The sequence below is a fragment of the Topomyia yanbarensis genome, chromosome 3, assembly GCF_030247195.1.
Source record: "Topomyia yanbarensis strain Yona2022 chromosome 3, ASM3024719v1, whole genome shotgun sequence".
NCBI lineage: Eukaryota > Metazoa > Arthropoda > Insecta > Diptera > Culicidae > Topomyia > Topomyia yanbarensis.
The window spans coordinates 320,197,596-320,221,273 of NC_080672.1; the positions used below are offsets into that span (position 1 = coordinate 320,197,596).

The 23,678-nt window shown below is 39.3% G+C and overlaps 1 protein-coding gene across 1 annotated transcript in view; it reads right to left on the bottom strand.

The window, feature by feature from the left end:
- LOC131694116 (uncharacterized) overlaps positions 1 to 23,678 on the bottom strand; it is a 206,474-nt gene that overhangs the window by 64,216 nt on the left and 118,580 nt on the right. The window contains exons 3-4 of the mRNA XM_058982550.1: positions 12,169 to 12,356; positions 3,477 to 3,963 (exon numbers count right to left, since the gene is read on the bottom strand). Coding sequence (XP_058838533.1) covers positions 3,477 to 3,963; positions 12,169 to 12,356 — 675 coding nt within the window. The remainder of the gene's footprint in view (positions 1 to 3,476; positions 3,964 to 12,168; positions 12,357 to 23,678) is intronic.

Consider the following 23,678-nt stretch of genomic DNA (forward strand, 5'->3'; position numbering starts at 1 on the left):
CGTCCAATATGCCTAACGTCCATTATGCCTAACATATATTATGCCAAACGTCCGTATGCCTAACGTATTTATGCCTAATGGGGTACACCCGGTTTTAGAGACGATAACAAAATGAAGGTAATGCAAATTATACAGCCAAACTGAACTGTAGCCATAGGTTCGTCCAGGCAAAAACAAAAGTTATCAAATATGGTTCAATTTCTATTATCAAGTCAATCGAAAATTATATCATAAAGTTTATATTGCATGAAAGACTAATCAATAGAAAATATTGAGAACTCAACAATGATTTCATTGTAAAATGGGCAAAAATACAAAAGATCTTTTTTTTTAAATATATTTTAAAAAACTGAAATTTATTTTCTATTTCGTACTTTATTATAATTATCTCATGGATTATGACAGACTATATTTGCTCTCGAAAAATTGATTTTGATTTGTGTTTTACTAAATAACTCGAAATTCTGCACCCTTAGAAAAAAAAATAAAAATTACATTTGACGTAAACAACGCAACGACGTATTTTTCTATCCGATAATAGGATTTTACATGCTATGATATGTAAAATTGAATATTGTGACTCTTTTGATGTAAAACTCAGACTGAATGACCTAGAAAAAGCCGAACATCTCACATTTTTACATGTAATAAAATGTAGATTTATGTGAATTGGGACGCTCCTTTTATGTGCATCTGGCAAGACGTAAAGTTACATGATTTTTTACTGTGTAGATGGGTTTAAAAAACAATGGTTTATTTTATTGTTTAAACTATGTCCCTTTTTCTCTTGGCAGCCACGCTCCCAAGATATCTTGGCACCGGTGATGTTTAACAAGGGAAAATGTACTTTTGCATATAAAATATTTAAAATAATCCATAAAGAATTGTAAAACGATCCATAAAAAAGTTGTCAATGTTCCATAAAACAAAACTGAAAATCCATAAAACTGTGTGAATGATCCATAAAAAAGGGTGATTTGATCCATAGATTATGTAAAATTGAACCATAAAATGGTCTCAAAAGAGCGCTAAAATAGTAATAAAAGAGCAATTAAAATGAACCAATGCCCCATAAAAATATTGGAAATGTTCCATAAAATGATACATTTTGCGCCATAAATTAACTGACATTGATCCATAGAATATTAACAATGTACATTAAAACACGTCGATATGTTCCATAATATCGACAAAAATGTTCCACGGTATTACAAAATGGAGCAATAAAATGTCAGAAAAAGTTCCATAAATTTGATGAAAATGTTTGCTAAATAATTTTTCTTGGTCCATAGAAGATGTAAAAATGAACATTAGAAATGATTCATATATCGAACGAAATTATGGTTCATGGATATTTACAAAACGATCCATAAGAAAAGAAAATGTAAAACGACCCATTAATATGTGCTTATGCATTAGAAAAAATAAATTTAATGAATTCATGCGAAATTTTATGGTAAACTTAAAAAATAAGTTGTGCTTAATAATTCTCATAACAGTGACAGTGTTTTAACAAGTGAGCTTATACTGGGAGTTAGTGTGATGCGGCTTGGCCGCATATCCGAGGCCAAGGATCCGAAGCGGCGCAAAGCCGCTGAGGATCCGTTGGACGAGGCATTGATTAACCCGTAGCTGGAATTGCAGGCAAACCTGTGGTCCTCTCGTTTGCCCGGTTTACTTAAACATAGGGGCTATAGCTAGTTAAAAGCCGACTGAGCGGCAGCGAAGTCGGACAGTGCACAAGAAAGCGATGTGGCGTAGCCACATTAGTCAGTGTTCGTGTATAAAGTGTCCGTTTTCGCTTCAGATAGTTATTCAGATAGTATTTGCGACTCATGCCAGCCTGTATAGGTGGTCTAATAACACTCAGCGCTCTAATATCATAAATACCCTGACGTTTAAAGAATTGCCATAATGATTTCAGGTTAGCTAAGGTCAGTTAGCTGACTAGTTGGGTACGGAAGCTGAAGTTTAACTATAATGTATGCATTGTTTGTTGTAGTTTGACATTACAACCAAATGTAATAAACTTTATTATTAGTTCGAATAGCAAAAATTTCGCATGAATTCATTAAATTTAATTTTCTGGTGCATAAGCACATATTAATGGATCGTTTAACATTTTATTTTCTTATGGATCGTTTTGTAAATATCCATGAACCATAATTTAACGTTCGATATATGAATCATTTCTAATGTTCATTTTTACATCTTCTATGGACCAAGAAAAATTATTTAGCAAACATTTTCATCAAATTTATGGAACTTTTTCTGACATTTTATTGCTCCATTTTGTAATACCGTGGAGCACTTTTGTCGATATTATGGAACATATCGACGTGTTTTAATGTACATTGTTAATATTCTATGGATCAATGTCAGTTAATTTATGGCGCAAAATGTATCATTTTATGGAACATTTCCAATATTTTTATGGGGCATTGGTTCATTTTAATTGCTCTTTTATTACTATTTTAGTGCTCTTTTGCGATTATTTTATGGTTCAATTTTACATAATCTATGGATCAAATCACCCTTTTTTATGGATCAATCACACTTTTTTATGGATTTTCAGTATTGTTTTATGGAACATTGACAACTTTTTTATGGATCGTTTTTCAATTTTTTATGGATCATTTTTGTTGTTTTAGCGGCGCAAACTTAGGGCTGCCGTTTAACAATCCCAAACTAAAACAAAAAAGTGTTCGTAGTAGTAATTTTCCCCTAACAGAAAAATTTATACTCCAATTCAATGAGCCGCTTTGCCGATTACAGTATCACTTTCCATACCTACGTAACCATAGACAATAGACAAGAATTCGTATCACACTACCAGTTCTCAGTTTCCTATACCTACAGACGTACAGGTACCCATATGAATGAGAGTGTGAACCCGGGAAAGGAAACAAGCGATTACTTTCATTTCACCTGCACGATCTCACACGTGCTGAACCGACGCGACGCACGCAGCGGCTACCTACTGCAGCACTACTGGGTTACAACTGCTTTCCGCTGCATATGTCTGCACAGCAGCTGCTGCGGTAGTCTCAAATTTGCACAATTCTCGCATAACCATTTTATAAATAGATGCTCACAGCCATCGCCTTGCTGGCAGGCATGCAGTGTGCCAATGAAATAAAAAAATCAGAAACACAAATACGACCCGGATGATATAATTCCATTGCACTCGCACTTTTTTTTGCATAATAAGGGATAGGACATTTTGCTCTTTTTCTGATTCAGTGACCCCCTCGCTTTATACCCGGGTGTGGATATGGGCTGTGAAGATCGATACGGATCCAAGCAACAGCGTTTGGCATGATATTATGAGAGCTCATGCAAGAGGAGAAAGGAAACTCCAACTTACTATTCGAACCAAAGCGGCGACGGCGACGAACCTGGTAATCCGAGCGCTGGAAATTTGCATATGGCAAGCCAACCTATCGATTGATTAGGGAACCGGGCTATTTACTTACCGCATAGTACGGCACATATTTCACCTTCTCGTAGGCCTTGTATTTCTTCAGCTTAGCGTTGTACCTTCCGTTCGGTTTATCGTACCGATCGTATTTGCCCAACATGGCATCGTTAGTTTTCAGGAATGCGCTCTTTGACTGTTCCTCGTTGTGAACCGGCACAACGGCGTAGTATTTGAAGCCCTGATTGGGCACATACTGGATGGCTAGACTAGGAACTCGATGCGATGTTTGCGGCTGACTGGTCGTCGACGGTGTCGCGTTATTAGGGCTCTGGGGCTGGCTGTTTGGTGAAGTTGGCTCCGGTTTGGGGGTTGAATTGTTTTGCTCCGGTTTTTCGATGATTCTGCCGGTCGGCGGTGTTGGAGTTGAGCTTGACGAGGATGTTGTTACGGCTTGCTTGGTGGTGCTTTCATGTCGGTTCTGTCTGCGGTGCTCCAGTGTTATGTCGTTATACTTTGGCCGGGATGGTGGTGGAAGGATGTATCTATGAATAGAGTAATGATGGGGATTGTGAATTAACAAAGTCTAATTAGTATTAATTATTTATGCCTTTTTCAAGAAATAAATATTATGCTATCTTTGCAAATAGAAACCAAAAAGAAATATATAACTATTCATTGTGATCCAGTTTCAAATATAATCAAAGCAATCTGTTTCAATCCTCCTACACTCAGACAAATAATACAGCGAATTTCATAGGAATATCGTATAATTTTTAGCCACAAGTAGCGCGTATGTAAATCATAAGATTATCTTATGAAACGGCATTTATTTGGTCAAATCGGTTTGCTATGATTTCATGTTTCATAAGGTATCTTTGAATTATCATAAAATAATATTATACCTTTCTCTTATGTTTATGATAATCATAAGATGCTCGTATGAAACTAGAACGACTGGCATATGCAATAACTTGTAAAATGTTAAGGTAATCATACAAGTCGTAAGTTTTTCATATTAATCTTATGAAAACATAGTTTTGTTACTTTTCTAGTTATCATAAGATGAATCTTATGAATTTCACTATGCATTCTGCCGTAGTGTTTTTTTAATTAAAAAAATCGGTGTTGTCAAACATAAAAACTATGTTGTCAAACATCGATCCCAAAAGATCGACTGAAAATATTAAGAGGCTAATAATTACGAAAACTTTTCTTAGATAAATGAAATGAATTCGTTTATTAAAATAAACAAAACATTTCGTTTCATTCACGAAAAATAATGTTGTTATCAACGATAACATTTGTGCTGTGTACATTAAATGTGTAAAATTTACGAAAGCTTTCGTTCACCAACCGGCCATTCTTGTTCATGAAATGAACGAAGCCTACTATTTACAATGCACGAAAATACTTCGTTGCAGAAAACGACGAATTAATTCGTGCATTGAATGATATAATGTTATTATATTTACGAATTTATATTATCAGTGTACCGGGTACACTGTACCCCCTTTTCAGCTTTGGGAAAACCTGTGCTATGGTTTCGGATATGACCGAGGTGCGCTGCGTACAATGCAACGATTTACAAAGTACAATATGACCGCCCCTTTCAACAGATTTCACAGCAGACTTTCAGTATACAGTACAATTGTACAGAAAGAGCCCTGTGATACTGCAAGTATTTGCAGATCGATTCACGAACATACGACGACATGCTCATTGGATGTGCAATCCCAGTAAAGTTCAACCGGAAATGAGCCGGAATTCCGGCTGGTTCCAGCTCGCACACCGGCTCCAGTGACACAACCGATTCTAGTTAGAATCGGTTGTGTCACTGGAGCCCGTGTACGAACTGGAACCAGCCGGAATTCCGGCTCATTTCTGGTTGAACTATACTGGGATGCTGTTTATCCAGTAGGGTGGGACAAAAATAGAATTCCGCTCCGAGGAACTTTTCAGGTACCATTTGGGTCCTAGAATAGCTGAGCAAATTCTTAGCTCGATCCCTGAAACTATATTTTTGCGCCCACTGTTTAAAGTTTACATGGGATTTTGTATGGGAAAATTAACTTTCGCAAAATAATTCCTCCAGGAGTCGCCCATTGCTTCCTAAAAATAAATCGTTATGTGGCTTTTATAGGCAATTTAACAAATAAACAATGTCTTGAAAACAACGAAACGATCTAATGCTTGGGAAAAAAGTTATTAAGCAGAAACCGATTGATGCTCTGACGATTGATAAAATATTCATTTTTTCTAGCACCACTGCTGTTGGTTTGCCCAATTTTATGCAATTTTGTTATGATCTTCTTTTAATTTATCTAAATGATGTATTTATACTGTTTGGCCACTTCGCAAATGTTTTGAGGGATAAATTGAGGCTTCTTTTGTACATAATAAGAGAAAGTTACAGATTTTGTATATAATTCGCCCGTCAGCAGCAGTGATGCTATGAAAAGTGAAATTTTTATCAATCTTCAGGGCATCAATCGGTTTTAGCTTAATAACTTTTTCCACAAGTATCAAATTGTTTCGTGGTCTTCTAGGCTTTGTTTCCTTGACAAATTTTCTATAAAAATCCGTCATCTATTTATGTTTAGATGATAAAGGGCGACTCTTGGAAGAATTATTATGCAAAAGCAAATTTCCCCATACGAAATCCCATGTAAGCTTCAAACCGTGGGCGCAAAAATATAGTTTCACCGATCGAACTAAAAACTTGCAGAGTTTTTCTGGGAGCTAAATGGGACCCAAAAAGTTACTCGGAGCGAAATTTTATTTTTTTCATATAACCATGTCCCACTCTAATATCCAGTCAACTTGGTCGATGGCCTTTCGTCGTCAACAACCCGAAGACTCAGCAAATCATTTGCAATATGGTCGATTTTTTCGCGCTGAATAGTTGCCATGTGATAATTGAGTTTTCAGTGGCCAATTAAAGCCTTGGTCAGTATGCCGCAGCGAATTTTCGAAAAATGCAGGAGATTTTTTGAAATCTCTGGTTGGTTTGGAATCGTTTTCGTTTGGCTACACGTTTGTAGATTTCTCCAATAATTGCGGTGCTCGGACAAGCATCGTATTTTTTCTCTTATCCAACTTGTCGAAAGTTGAAATGTCGAAACGGGCCCAGGACTAACAGCTGTTCAGGGAGAGGTGGATAATTTGAATTAGTTAGAATAGCTACCCAACGGGGAATAGAGGGTCAAACATCTAAGCAGGCTAATTTGTGTTTATTATGACAAAGATTATATTAATGTATATTGTTTTATGTTTTGTGTATTTAACCCTAGAACGTTGCACTGGGGTACAAATGTACCACACGCCTTCTTTGGGACCGTGTAAAAACAAGAATTCGGCATGTACCGACTTGTGACCCTAACCATAATTCAATTTAGAGTTCCTAGTAAGAGTAGGGAAAGATGGTATAGCCAGTTTGCTTATAGCCTTCGTGGAAGCAGGTGTTAAAGTTGGCGTGGGGTACATTTGTACCCCAGTGTACGGTTGCCGTTAGTGTTTCGTCAGGTTTCGTGCTGTCAGTGGAAATGTGACAATACCAGTTTAAATACTGTTTATTTTACTACGGTAGTAACAATAAGTATTATATAATCGTTTTTAATCGTTTATTTAATTAATTTAATTTAATTTTGAAGCGGAACAAAAAATTGTTCTCATTTTTGCTGATTTTTATTGTTAATTTTTTATAGTTTTTCAAAGCAATGGCTCTCAAGTATAATTTGCGCACAATAACAGCTGTAACAGGAACATTGCGTGTTACCAATGTATTACTGGTCAGAAATAATTTTTTTCATATCAATTTCCACCCCATTTCGTGATATTTTCCAAAACCCGATTTTTAAACTTTTACTCTTAATAATAATTGCAGTTTTTCAAAAATATCGAAATTCCATTTTATACCGCATCAGGATCGTTTTTTCAACTTTTAGAATCATTGTTGAAGTTCTGAAGATGGCTGAAAGCAAACAGTAAGCCAAAACGTTAACTGATTGAGTTTTTTATTTTTACTTTTCACCGAAAAAGGTCAATCAAAATCCGCAACGAAGGTGAGGATATGACGGACAACAATGACAGGGAAAAAAGAAATCCAATTTACAGCTTTTTGGAGAACGGAAGATCACTGTTAGGACTTCATGAACCAAATCGCCGACTGGCCTCTTTAAATTCGCTGGGAACTCTAAATATGGATATCTATCGTGTTTAAAAATATGTATATAAGAGACATAGAGGGAATCGAGGATAGTTAGCACATCTTGGACTGGAACGAGACCAAACGGATTCGTTTAACGAAGATCTGGCGCTAGAGCATTAGGCACCTGACCAGACAACATGTTCAATGTCGCGATAACCGTCACCACAAGCACAGAGACTGCTTTTTATGATCTCAATACGCCGGAGATGCTCATTCAACGTATAATGATTGGACATGACTTGCCATATCATCCGAAAAAAAAATCATATTCTTCATCTATCCCCTTGTTTGTTTATCTCGTTAATCCGTCGACGAGCCGGTGCCAATAACTGCGGTTTTCAGCTTTCAATTGCGTTTCTAGCGTCGCGTGTATTAGGAAAAATTCGGGCGAAACGATGTTCAAAAAGTTTAAGACATTTAATCACAGAAATTTCTTGCTTCGATTCGATTATATAGTTTCGGATATAGTGGACGTATAGCCCCTTCAATCAATAGGCACACTAATTGTGGCGATGTCGAGTATAATAATCTAACGCGATTGGCCGCGCTGGTGGAGTAGGAGTTCGTGCCATTTCTATCGTATTCAAGATGGTCATAGTGAAATTGTTGCAAATATCATGCGATAAGATAGATCGGTTATCATCGTGAAGACATCCCTATGGCATACCGTGGGAGTTGAAGTCTTCTAGAACCAGATGAGATGCGATGTACATGGAAACAATGGCAATCTTTCTTTGATTCTGACTTGACAAGCGACATGTTCAATATCTGGTACCGAGCAAAGGTTAATCCAATTGAAGTAACAGTACATTTTGATCCCCAAAACGATCCTCCATAGTGTTTTCTCTGCCCTGGCGAATAACGTTAAAATTGTGGAAGATCTACGTCGGAAGATAACCAGGTTTTAAACAATGCAGATGCATTGTTTAAAACTTGGGGAAAACATCGGGACACTTGGAGTTTTTGAAGTTCCATGTGAAAATTCCTGCTGTGTTCTAAGATTCCCGAGATCAGAAGCCCACTACTTCGGTTTTGTTACTGCACCTTTCAGGCCTTTACGGTTTATGATTTTCCTCTTTTGAAAATTTATAGGCGCATTAAAAGATTTTTCCACTATGGGATGTTGCGACTCTTGCTCTTTAGTGAACAAAATAGCGTAGGAATTAGTTCCAGTCGGTGGCGTAGCTCTCTTTAGCATTTCTTCTCGGAGAGTTTCTCAAAAGAATGCTTCAGTTTTTCACCGTATGATTTACATGGGAAATATGTCGACAGTTCATGTCTTTCCACAAAAGGAAAACTTTTCATGATTATTTCCGTATTTTCCACACCGTGTCTTGTTTCTACAAAAGGTAGCTGTAGCTCTAAATGTTTACAACGACGGCAGTTCACACCCCGCGGTACAAAGCGGCGAAGAAGTGGAAGAGTCCCGTTCAAAAGTCAATGTTATAAAGAGCAGATCTGGCAAAAGGCTCGAAATGAGGCCAATGGAAAATAAATTGTTTTCTTATACTCCTTGATTTTTGATGAACACAAGGGTTTGCAAACCCAAATTTTCACTGACTGAAGCAAAGGGTTCTTGATGGAAGCCAATTCCATACTTCGCAATTAAGGCCTCTCTCGAAGATTACACCATCGATGTCTACTTCCCGGACGGATACGTAGATAAGTTTTACGTACGCGGCCGAGTGTCGTTTATTATTTCACAAGTATATCTATAATGTTAAATGGCTTATCTTTGATCCAGAAGTAGATCATCTAGGAGTCGGTTGTAGTAGATGTATATAATTTGTATCGGAAAGGAGGCTTATTGGTACTATTTTTGCTATAGGAGGAATACTTAAATCGACCTTGCCCTCGATGATACCTTCCCATTAACCTATACCATCGTGCGGGCTTCGGTATTCGCGAAAAGAAAGTTTTGTCGAAGTAAACGGAAAATTAATGTTTCACATTTTCGCTAAGTCGTCGGTCATACAGTCCGCTAACAAAGGGTGTTTCCAAATATCCACCAGCTATTAATCGGGAATTTTTATTTTCACTCACACATGCCATGTCTGAACTTTCGTCACTACGGATAGAAATCACTCCGAATCTTACTACCCACTCGGGGAAAAAACGTTCCGCCGGCCCTGGCTGGGAGGACAACTAACGCATTGGCAAGGATCATGCCGAACATTGGAGGAGCAAGATGTAACACGAGACGTCTCCTGGCGATTGTGTTTCATCCACAGTATTACGGTAAGGTGTACAGGCCTAGGCTGCTGCGCTGAGCTCAAAGCGGAACCGGACGAAGTTGGCAATCAAATTTAATGGTCGTGGCCGGAATGATTCCCATCTGCATCACTCTGGCTGAAAACGTGGAATGCTACCAACGGGGGAATACACGAAATGCAAGGAGACTGGTCAGAGCGGACTCGTTGGCTAAGTGGCAACGAGAGTGGGATAACACAGAGAAAGGCAGGTGGATCCACCGACTCATCCCAAATGTGTCGGGTTGGGTGCACAGGAAGTATGGAGAGGTGAACTTCTATTTGACGCAGTTTTTGTCCGGGCACGGATGCTTCCGGAAGTACATGCATTGGTTTGGACATGCTTCGTTACCCCTTTGCCGGGAGTGTGTAAACGTGCAAGAGACGCCGGAACACGTGGTCTTCGAATGCTTTAGGTTGGAAGAAGTTCGAGGGGGTATGCCCAGCGTTACAATGGACAATATCGTCGAAGAGATGTGCTACGAATATCTGGGATGCTGTCAACAAAGTAGGAACGACTATACTGTCCGAATTGCAGAGGAAGTGACGAAGGGACAGCAAAGCAGCACCGCTGACTAGAAAGTCACCGACAAATCGGGTTTCCGGAAAAATTCCGCAGCCCGAGTAGACTAGATTCACCGCTGGGGATCAGTTAAGTAGTACGTAAACAGCAACGGGTTCAGGTCGTCGGGGCGCCAGCGAACTAAACACCGGAATCGCCGGACCGACTTCGACATCCTACCGGGTAGCTCGTAAGTTGGTTAGATCCACCTCCAGGAACTACTTCGATTAGATCGCGTCGAACAGCTAGCAGTGGATCGTTGGAGAGCCAGTGAACCGGACGTTACGCTTCACCCGGAGCCGCTGAACAGGCCCTACTAGCTGGCCCGTTGAGTAGGCTAGGTCCACGCCGGGGACTCGATCGAGTAGATCGGGACGAAGCGATGAGCTAAATGGCTCACGAAAACAAGCAACGGTATCGGGAGAAATCTACTGCCGGGGATTTCATAGCAGAGTGGATTCTAATTTAGCTTACGAGATTCACCACCGAATAATGTCCGAGTAGATCTCGATAAAGTTCAGAGCTAAATGTCATTGAGCCATTGTATCGTGTGGGTATCGATGTGGGGAGAAATACATCCATCGGGAAACTCTCAGTCTGAGAATATTTCAAAGTTCGAGCGAATCCTATACATTTCTTTTGCAAGAAATGTAAAAAGAACAGCAAATATTTTCGTTGTCATGCAAAAAGATCCTTTCATTTACACTGAAATAATGATAAAAACGGTTTCGCTTCTGAAGGGACACGTTCGTTTTTGGTTGCGAATGATCTGCGGTGACAAGGATTCTGGGAATCAGCGTACAACGAAAATAATTAGCACAAAACCGCACTAGGACAAATGGTCGGTATTAAGTCAGACCGGACCAAGTCGCAAAACATCAAAAAATGAGATAATGATAGCACTGGATAAAGAATTTCGTCAGCTACATTCGACTTTTGCCAGATTTGATATATTTAACAATAAACAAGAATTATGGCAAAAATAAATTTCCAATCATAATGTAAAGGATGCGGCGATTCAAACTTTAAACTTGTTTTTCTCGAAATCAATATTTTGTCACTTAGTCCGGTCTGACTTAACACCGACCAAATAAAATTAAAGAAAAATTGCGAATTGTGTTATTTCTTCGCTAGACAGGCTGCATTGTAACCGTAATCATGTGTTTATGCAATCCGTCATTTTTGATTGATTATTGGTGCAGATTATATTTGGCAAGAGTTTTGCAATTCAGGTTGAACATATTAACAGTTGTGCTAAATAGTTTGTGGTCGATCAAATAGAACGCTCCGAAAGGCAATTAGTGAGGGCAAAAACTAGCTCATTCAAGAATTTCAATGTCACAAAATGCTTAGTGTGGTAGTTTTCCGTGACTTACCATTTTGTCGGTTTTAACAGCATAAGTCACTAAATGACTCTGCGCTTGTTCGGGCATGCCGTAGACTCAGGTGATTCGCATTTAATAACGAAATATCCTGACTCCTGCGTGTAGAAGACAAAAGGTTAAGTCCAGAAAACTCTAAGCTTGCTCTATGACCTAATTCCACGCTTTTTTCCTTCAACTCCTTGCTTTTCCTTGAGCACTATGGCTCTAAATATTGAAAAATATTTCACACCTTCCAGTCCCTTACTAATTAAATGACGTTACAACATAAAAAATAAGTGAAAAAGGCATAATTATCCACAATAGTAGATTAATTAGGATAGGTTTTCAACTAGAAAAATACTTACACATATGGATTCGGGTTCGGCACATCGTCCGATTGATTCTCCCACACTGGGGCCGGATCTCGGAACGGTGGCTTTGGCACCGGTGCGGGTGTGCTAGTGGGTGGCACTATAGGACCGGTGTTTGTGTTCCAGTACACTCTTATGGCGTCGGTCCTAGTCGCTGTGAAGGCTAGCAGACCTAGCAGGCCCTGGGAAATGTAAGAAGAAACATCGACCAGTTTAGTAAAGTGGCAATTGATGAAAGCCTGGATCTAGGAGAGTTATGAGTGCCAGTACACATCGCAGTACTAGTTCTGCAATTGTTTTGTACGCTAAGAATCGACTGTGAAGTCTGTCGAAACAGATGATCAAGATTCCTCGATATTTACGGAATTTAATCCTTCTTTTTCAATAGAATTTGTATTCAATTATTGGTGTCTACTATGTTCATGGATATACTGAGATTTAATCTTGGGTGCGAACATTCGATGACTGGCTGATGAGACCCTCTACGTTGTAAGATCTAGACTACCAAGGCTTTGCTATTTAGCCTCCAATTGATAGCATATGAACTATGCTGGAAATATTTAGATTTGCCAAGAAATCGTACCTCGTAAATTGTATTAATTAATTAAGCTCAAATTTGCTAAAACATTTACGATCAGTTGCACTAGTATCAATTAGTAAGGCAGTACAACAATTAATGCTACACTAATTACTATATACAAATTTGGAACGTTTTTCCACCCAATCGATTTGCTTACATCAGCCATGTATCAAAAACATGCACCAACAGACAATTGAATCATTCTCCGAACTCCTACTGACAATGGACAAACAAACAACGAAAAGAAACAATGTCTTGATACGTGTACCAACCACCGCATTTGATACCCAAACCTTCCCAACCTGCGGGGGTTGACCAATATTCCCTTTGAGTAGCGAACGAGCGAGCACGCATGGCCCGGTGAAGACGATAAAGTAGTACAACCTATCCCCAGTTTCTATGTTTATTTGCGGCAAAGACCCGTGCGAAAGAATTCGCAACCGGCTGGCTGCAGCAATTCATTCCATAACACTTATTGTTACACGCATTGAGCGTATGTACTTTAATTATTATGCTTATTTTTTCAACTTCTAACTATGCTCCTATGGCGGATTGTGATGTTGCTTTTTTTCGTTCGGTGGGACTGGGTTATGCTTTGAAAGCCGGTATAAAAACTGGGTCCAATGGATTTGGACGGATTAGTTTGTGATTGTTTCGACTCATGTGCAGTTAGTGTAGTTTTTCCGAGATGATAAAAGTGAGTGTTCTTTTCAGGCGTTGATGTTGCAATGTAGAACGTTCTAAAGTGAAAAAATTCTTATTGTAGATAATTCTGTTCGTCAGTGTAGCGTTGGCCGTGGTTTCGGCGCAGTTCTTCGGTGGAAGAGAATCCGGTGGCTTGGGAGAAGGCGGCTATGGCGGTGACGAGTACAAGGACTACTACTCCCATCCCAAATACAAGTTTGAGTACGGAGTGAACGATCACAAAACCGGTGATCACAAGAGCCACTGGGAGATTCGCGACGGTGATATCGTGAAAGGAGAATACTCGCTACAGGAACCGGACGGTACGAAGCGTGTGGTCGAATACAAATCCGATAAGCACACGGGATTCGAAGCTCACGTGAAACGAATTGGGCACGGACATCATCCGCAGCTGTACGGTGGCCATCATGAGGAAAGCCTCGGTGGCGGCCTTGGTGGTTACGAACTCGGCGATTCCTTCAGCTACAGTAACCAGCAGCATCACCATCTGTGAGTGCGGCAGATAGTGATGGATGGTTGAACTGGGCGCCATCTGACACTGTTACTATCGGAGACTGAATACTACGCGGACGTATCCTAGGGGTGCGGCGCTAGTGTGAACCTACGTTCATCTATCGGCTAATAACTGTTCTAGTTTCTAAATACCCCCCTCAATAAATGTGATATTAAAAGCCACGTCTCGAGTGTTTTTATCTGAACTGTGTTGTCAGTTCTTTGTGTTGAAGATAATTTTTCAGTTCGTCAAATTACTTATTGTTCAACATAATGCACAGTGAGGAAATTGAACATTATTCCCTTCAAATTGAAATAGGACAAACATGTGAGTGATTTACTGGACGGTTTATAATCATAACAATTTGCGAATTCTTAAAAGAGAGCTTTGCAGGTAATCTGTAAACTAATTAGTCGCCAATCGAGCGAAAAAATTTACTTCTACTTTTTCGTAAATGTTACAGCAGAAAGCATCGAATATTTATACTCTTTGAAAAGATGGCTGCTCAAAGCAGCCTCTGGTAGGTGATACATTGTAACAACATCAGGGGCGGTTCCAGAAAAAAAAATCGGGAGGGGTCCGAATTTTCGATTTTAAAATTAAAATTGTACAATTCGTAATACGTTACAATCTTATTTAATGAATATAAGTTTTGCTGGTTATTTTTTTGGAATGATTTTGAGTTTGAAACTAATATAAAATTTAAACTCATATAAAATTTCTCAACAAATAAAATAATTTCGGAGGGTGTCCGGACCCCCAGGACCCTCCCCCTGGATCCGCCACTAAACAACATATTTTCGATCTTTCTTTCTACCAAAAGCTAATTCGTAGTTCAAATTCTGCTACGAAGACTTATTTAGTTTTTTTTGCTCGATTGATTGATTATATCTTGTCAAATTATCGAAAAAATTTTAATGGATTATCACATACTAGCATAATTGACAAAATTAGTTATGATACTTTTTAGTCAATTATGCTAGATTGACGATTAGTTATGACACACTAGTTATTGTTATTAGTTATCGAAAAAATGACATGCTCGGACTTGTGCAAAAAAATTGTCGTTAGGCAAAACTCTTTGAGATACCAAATAGAACTATAATAAGGCTTTTTCGCGAGGGATGCATACCACATAAAAATATAGCGTAGTAACGCCGTTAATTAACAAACCGCGCGAAAAAACTTTTTGCCTTTCTCATACAAAGAAAGGCTATGCAATCACTGTAAAAATCGACTTTTTAACCGAGGCCCGGAGGGCCGAGTTTCATACACCATTCGATTCAGTTCGTCGAGATCGGCAAATGTCTGTATGTGTGTATGTATGTGTGTGTATGTATGTGTGTGTGTGTGTATGTGTGTGTCATTTAAACTCACACAATTTTCTCAGAGATGGCTGAACCGATTTTCGCAAACTTAGTTTCATCTGAAAGGTATAACGCTCCCATAAGCTGCTATTGAATTTTTAGTTGATCCGACTTCCGGTTCCGGAGTTACGGGTTGAAGAGTGCGGTCACACAGCAAATTCCCATATAAACTGGTACCACCATGATGTTCAAATGATGTAAAACATATTAAAATTTATGTAACATTACTCTAGTTTGCGGGTCTGGATCATTAATGATCAATCAAAGCAGTTTTGACCACATTGGCCACCAATGACGGATCATGACGCCCCCGGGGAACCCGCCAAGTTCCTAAGCTAATATCACACCCATTCCCCAACGAATTCTCTACCGATTTTCACAAACTTGATTTCAAATGAAAGATACAGTAATACCATTGACTGCTGCTGAATTTCATTCGGTTCTGACTCTTACTTCCGGAGTTACAGGGGTGTTAGTAAGGTTACACTGGAATTTCCCATATAAATCGGTACAATCGTAATACCTCAGAGGCTAAAAACTATTGAAATGGTCACCAAATTACTTCTAATCGCAGATCTAGATCACTGATTGCCAATCAAACATTCTTTGAATATATTGTCCACTATCGACGATTCCGGAAGTCCGGAATTCCGGGCATATTCCACAATTAAAGTCACATCGGTTCTTCGGTGATGAGTGAACCGATTTTCTCAAACCAAGTCTCAAATGGAAGGCAAAATATGCAGTTGAGTATTGCGTCGCCGCACAACCCCCCACCCCCCTCTCCGCCTTGCCCTTACACCTCCCTCCTTCATCACTCCCCTCCCCTTGGACCACCCTCACGCCCGCATTTCCTTCATCCACCCCGTATAACGAAATAAGATGAAGTTCGCCAATATATCTGTGTGTATGTATGTATGTGTGTAATCTGTGTGTATGTATGTATGTGTGTATGTCTGTATGTATGTGTGTATGTATGTATGTATGTATGTATGTATGTTTGTATGTATGTATGTATGTATGTATGTATGTATGTATGTATGTATGTATGTATGTATGTATGTATGTATGTATGTATATGTGTGTATGTGCGGATTTTTAAACAAAAGGTCCACATCAGTTTCTCGGAGATGGCTGAACCGATTTTTACAAACTAAGATTCAAATGAAAGGTATAATATTCCCATAGGTTGCTATTGAATTTCATTTTCAACCGACATCTTGTTCCGGAGTTCGGCAAATGTCTGTGTGTGTATGTATGTATGTGTGTATGTGCGTCTGTGTGTGTATGTGACCAAAAATGTCACTCATTTTTCTCAGAGATGGCTGAACTAATTTTGACAAACTTAGTCTCAAATGAAAGGTGCAACGTTCCCATAGGCTGCTATTGAATTTCTAATGGATCCGGATTCCGGTTCCGGAATTACAGGGTGATGAGTACGAACACGCAGAAAATGTCGATTTTAATAAATTCTGCAATGAATGTATAAAGGTGAAAATTTTTCCAAAATATGACCACAACTGCTTCGATTTGTAGTATTAGGTCACTAACATCCATTCAAAGTCTATTTGGCCACATTGGTCACCATCATCAGTTCCGAAAGCCCCGGCGGAAGTAACTAAATTCAGAATAACAGTCACATCGGTTTCTCGGAGATGGCTAGACCGATTCAACTAAACTTGGTCTCAAATGAAAGGTATTGCGTCCCTGTAAATGGCTAGTTAATTTCATCCCGATCCGACTTTCGGGTCCAGAGTTACAGGTTGTGGCGTACGATCACATAGCAAATTGTGATTCAAACCGATACTCCGATGAAAGCAAAAAAGGTAAAAATTTCGCTAAAATGTCTCTCAAACAACTTAAATTTGCTGTTCTAGGTCCCCGACGGCCAACCAAACTTTCGTTCACTACATTGACCACCATAGACGGTTCCGGAAGTGCCCGGGAAAAGCGGCCATCTTTCAAAATTGATGAACTCACATCAGTTTCCCGGAAATGGTTGGGCCGATTTTCACAATGATAGCTATAATATCCCCACAGATGTCTACAAAATTTCGCACGGATCGCTTATATGGCTCCGGAAATATAGACTGAACCGTCCGGTCACATATGAAATTCCCATATAAGCCGGAGCTCAAATTTTTTTTCAAAGGGACCCCATGAAATTTCAGAAATCAAATTCGTATTTTTGATGTCAAACATCTTTAAAATGTATGAAACGTCGAGATTTTATGTCATCACGAATTTTTTTTTTGTAAAAATCGATTTTTTGGACTTTGCCGATTTCGCACCTTTTTTCAGTATTACCGTGGCTATTTCTTTCTTTTACAAAATATTAGAACTCGAATAATGATTTCTTTTCTTGTATATTTGTCATGTCATGTATAATAATAAAATGTAATATTTGCATTTGAAAGTTTTTAATGAATATAAACAACACAAACATTCTCGTGTTCATGATTTAGAAAGGCACAATTGCACCGCTAGGTGGATAAAAACAGGTTTTTTCTCGCTGTTTTCATAGAGGAATGATAGTTTTCGCGAAGCTTTAGCACTGTTCAAACCATGGACTTTGCTCACCGAACCGATTATTTTAGGAATTCCGGAGATTTTAAGGGTTTCCCAATGCAACCCGTTTTGAATTCCATTTCAACTAATTTAATTCCTGGTTTACAACTTAATAATAAAACTAAAGCCGCTGTCATTAAGAATATCTAACTAATCAACAGTCATTTTAAATATAAGTAATGATAAACCAAGTTTTGGATTCATTTGGTTTTATCTAGATTTCCCTATTAGACCTTAAGGCGCTGTTCTCAGGGCCGGCGGAATGCGTGTGTACGTGTAGTATGGGTAGTACTACCCACTCGAAAATTACCTGGGGGGGGGGGGGGGGAATTACAAACTCGAAAGTTTGGAACAAATCAAAACCTGAGATTAACCACGTATGTGTTTTTTCGCACAAAATCGTTGCGTTGGAAATCCTCGATGTAAAACAATTGCATATTTTTATTCAGATAAACTTGTTGCTTTTGTGGCAAACAGAAGATCACTATCAGGGCATCATAAACCGGATCGCCAACTGGCCTCCTTGGATCCGCTTGGAAATCTTGGAATCTCATTTGCAGGTACCTGTTAGTAAGTCAACCAAAAGAGTAGATATAAATAAATTTGGAGGATAGAAGCATATCTCTGGCACAACACAACTAGAAAAAATCGTGTAAATTTACGTCTCTTGACCATGACTATACGAGCATCAAAAATGAAATAGTTTTACATTTGATTTTAATTTAACATGTCGTTGAATTTTGCGAGTAACGTAATTTTATTCCACATATGGCGTTTGTTTAAAATGTGTAATTTTATAACACTGCGCTTGGAAAGTACATCTTTCATGTACAATTAAACAGAACACGGTTATATTTCGTCATTTCGTCAATTACGGTTTGTTAGATTGTGGTATGTTTCGAAATACCTCAACGGTAAAATTTAGTTTTTTTTTGTGTGTAGAACACTAAGCGCACGACCAGACAACATGTTTAATGTCGCGATAGCCGTCACCGCATGCGCAGAGAACGCTCTTTACGACCCCAATATGCCGGAGATGCGCATTCAACGTATAATGACTGGACATGCCGCCCGAAGGAAGACGCGACGTTCATCCATCCTTTTTAACAAAGGTTGGTTGAAGCCTTTGGGATTCCTAAACTTCCATTATCCCACAAAATTTGACAATTTTCCAGCGTTCTCTAACTCTAAATCTATCTGAAAAATTCGTTAAAGCTGCGCGATGTTTCACAAATATTACCTTCTAATGCCTAAGTGTCCGCATTCCCATTACCATTCTAATCTAAGTGTCACTTTTCTTATTACCCGGAATAGATCAATGCGAATGAACTCAAAGTAATATTTGTATCAGACAATCCGGAACGATTTCAATATAAAGAATCTAGGATCGCCCATATTCTCTCCGGGAAAATTAGGAGTGCTTTCCATGCTCCATCGATCGAAGCGCCTACTTGGAACTTTAATGATGTAGACAGGGTCGTAGGTAAATATGAAACCATGAGTTTTGTGGGGTAAACGGTTAGCGCGAGTATCTTTTCTGTCAGATAAATTTGTGTGTTTGAAGAACAATTAATACGTTTATATACATTATTATAATTTCATCGCGAAACGTCTATCATTTGAATGTGAATTTACGTGGAATGCTGTTGTCGCCGATAAAGAATTCTTAGTTCCGTGTATTCCGATCAAAGATCGAATCGAGTACACGACGTAGGGCCCAGCTGCTAGACGAAATATTGTTTCTCTCGTTAATCCGTTGACGAACCGGTGCCAATAACCGCGATTTTAAGTTTGCATCAAGTTTTCTATTTGCGTTTCTAACGTCGCGTATATTCGGAAAAAATGGGTGATCTGACGTTCAAAAACTTTTCGCATAGAATTCTGAGCACTCTCTGCCCACAACGGAGTGGGAAACCGTCCACGATTGTTCGCGCCATCTATTCGTTTTGTCTGACCTTTAATCTCAGTATAGAAAAACAAGCCAGTCAAAACGTTTCACACTGCCACCGGAGGAATTTTTCATTTTGATTCGATTGTTTCGGATATAGTGGACGCGTAGATCTTTCAATCAATGGGATAAATCTAACGCAGTTGGCATTCGTGTCATTTCCACTGTATTCAAGTTGGTCATACTGAAATTGTCGCGAATATCATGAAGTAAGATAGATCGGTTATCAGCATGAAGACAACCCCATGACATGCCGTGGGAGTTGAAATCTTCTCGAACCAGTTGAGGTGCGATGTATATGGAAAGAATATCAATAAATCTTTGCCTGTGATTCGGATTTAATAAGCGACAACTTCTATACCTGGTACCAAGCAAAGGCTAATTCGATTGAAATAGTAGCACGTTTTGGTCCTCAAAACGCTCCTCAATATGGTGCTGGGTCATTAGGCCGAAAGCCGGTAGGCCGAATGTCGTTCGGCCGAATGCCGTTAGGCCGACTGCCATTAGGCCGAAAGGGTCATTAGGCCGAAGGCCATTTGGCCGAACGGGTCATTAGGCCGAATGGGTCATAAGGCCGAATGGGTCATTAGGCCGAATGGGTCATTAAGCCGAATGGGTCATTAGGCCGAATGGGTCAGTAGGCCGAATGGGTCATTAGGCCGAATGAGTCATTAGGACGAATGAGTCATTAGGCCGAATGGGTCATTAGGCCGAATGGACCAAAGAGAATGATGATTATGCATTGCGGTTGTAACTGAAAACTTTCAATGAAGGGTTACTTTTTACGATTTTTTAAAACTTACAATAATAATGTTTAGAATATTTACAACACCTTTCTCGTTGCTGTAATGGAACAAATAAATAAAAGCGACGCATAATGTGGCTACACCACATCGCTTTATGTCAAGTGCTGTCTGACATCGCTCCGCTCCGTCGGACTTAAACTAATAAAAAGCCCCTATGTTTGAGTAATCCGGGCAAAGGAGTGGATCACAGGTTTGCTTGCGAGAGGCCGCCGCTGGGTCATTAGGCCGAAAGCCGGTAGGCCGAAAGCCGGTACCCCGAATGTCGCTCGGCCGAAGGCCATTAGGCCGACTGCCATTAGGCCGAAGAGGTCATTAGGCGGAAGGCCATTTGGCCGAACGGGTCATTAGGCCGTATGGGCCATTAGGCCGAATGGGCCATTAGGCCGAATGGACCAAAAAGAATGATAAATAGAGCGGTTGGAACTGAAAACTTTCAATGAAAAGTTAATTTTTACTATTCTTTTTAAAAGCATAATAATGTACATACTTTAAAATATTTACATCTCGCAAGATGCTCATAAAAGGAGCGTAAATTCACTTGAATTTACATTCAAGAACATGTAAAAATGCGCTTTGTTAATTCTCCATCTCCATTCAACCGAGCTCTACATCAAAAGGGACACAATATTTTACTGCACATGTCAAAACATGTAAAATTCCACTATTAGACAGCAAAATACGTCGCAATGTTGTTTACATCAAGTGTAATTTTCATTTATTCTAAATGTGTTCGACACCTTTCTCGTTGCATATTTGCCGCTGTAATGGAACAAATAAATAAAAGCGACGCCTAATGTGGCTACGCCACATCGCTTTACGCCAAGTGCTGTCCGACATCGCTCCACTCCGTCGGACTTAAACTAAAAAAAACCCCTATGTTTGAGTAATCCGGGCAAACGAGTGGATCACAGGTTTGCTTGCGAGAGGCCGCCGCTTCCGACGGCGAATAGGTTTGCTGCAATAGCAGTAATGTAATCCTTAATGGTATAGGTTCTAAAATTGGTAACGACTCTTCGGAGTCTTTCATCCTTCTGAGCGTATTCATTCCTCTGTGCGGCTCTTCCTCCAGCAAGGAACACTTCCGCCCGAGCACTACCAGCTTTCTGTTCCAAACGAAGTTGGTCATGTTCCAACATGTGGCGCTCCAACAAGTTTCGACAACCGACTATTCTACTTCGATCTGGTTAGACACTTCCACCAACTTTCCCAAGACTTTTTGATACAGAACCTCGGTTTTGTTGGTCATTAAAACATAAACCATAGGGATAGTGTTTGTGTGACAGGGCCCAACACTTGCATGGACAGAAAACAACTGCCTGAAGAGCCCAGGTACCGTATCAAAGGTGGCATCTGCCACCCAGTATCGTGCGAGAGACAGCCTTCTTAGATCTTAGTAAGAAGAAAAAATCATTGCTTGCCCACTATCAGCTGTCACTTTTCCTTGGAAGAATCGAGCACCATCCAACGTATTCTGCAAGTTTTCCGGAAGTTCAAATTCATCGAGTGAAGCTGGTTCTTCGACATTTGTGGGACGCGAGCGCTTCACTATTTTCCTTTGGGCGTTCTGACTCAATCGGTGCTGAACTCCAATGCAATGGTCCCTTACCGTTTTTTGGAGAATTCTAGCTGGAGGTCCACTGTCTTCAGCGGCACGTCGCTTGATGTTGCACCGCAACTTTATTGTTTCAACAGCCATTGGGTCTGGTTCATGATTGTGGTCTGGGACAACGCTGACCACGGTGTGGCTACCTCTAGTAGCTTTTGTGGAAATTCGAGATGAACACATTTGGTCGCTATTCTTGCAATGTATCCTCTCACGGCATTCCCAATAAAAATGATCGTCAACCTATACAATGGATAAGGTCATTTTTCAGTATTGTTAGAAATACATTTCAAGGGTTACTTACGCGTTTGTTTTTATGATAAAGGTAAGCATGTAGGAGAACATCTCCGCCGCGGGAACTTTTCAAAATTTCCGGACCGGAATCAGTCACACTCATTATGACACGTCTATATCTTGAGGCTTCTGAACAAAAAGTGAACCGGAAGAGAAGTAGAAACTTTTTCTACCAGCCTACTTTGATTTGATTTATATGGTGTTTGCCTAGCATCGGTATAGTAACAAGTGTTGAAATGTGGCTATCAAGCACTAACTAAACTAAAATGAGATTATATAAAAATCTTAGCTTAAGGGGAAATGTCTTCAATTGATCTATTTTTTTTTCTTTCCCCATGTTTCGAAAGAAAAACATTTTAGATTAGTTCTCTTTGTGGTCCGATTACATTTAAGTTTCAAAATGTGCATCCCACTAAACATTGTTATTCGTGTTGTATAACGCAGAAAATCTCATTTTTTGTTCTTTCGTTTTCGATAATTTTTGTTATAAAGTGGTCAAATAGAATGGTAAATTATTTCTTTGTCCTATTGATGGCTATTTGGAATATATCGTTATGACTAGCGACACTTATACGACAACTATTTTCGTCCTATTTATGGGTCGACTATACGAACACTTCCGTCTAACAATCCAATTTAATAATGCCATAGGGGAGCTATTATTTAAAACATTTTTAAAGACGTCAAAATATAAGAACAGTTCATGCTGATTGAAAGAAAAAAAATTATGATATTTTCATTGATAGATATTGAATCCAACAAAAACACTTAGATCATCCTTTCTATTAAAGTAGACAAGGGGTGTAGAAGAAAGACTGAATATCTAAAGCCCATCAATTGGCAGGGCGTAATGCAAAAATCCATTGAATCAGTCGGTTATCTGACGTCGCTACCGCTTCTTCCATAGACCCTAAGACCCTAATTTAAACCAGTCCAATGCAATGTTTAAAAAGGGCAAAGTATACGATTATTTTTTTTTTCAAGATTTCATTTAACAACATGAATTATGTGATAAGCACTACATTACATCATGATTCGAAAATCATCCCATGGTAGCCCAAAGTCGTGGCAATATTAACTGTGAAATTATTACTTTTACTTTATGATAGCTAACGATGCTGGCATTCAGCCCAATGGTAC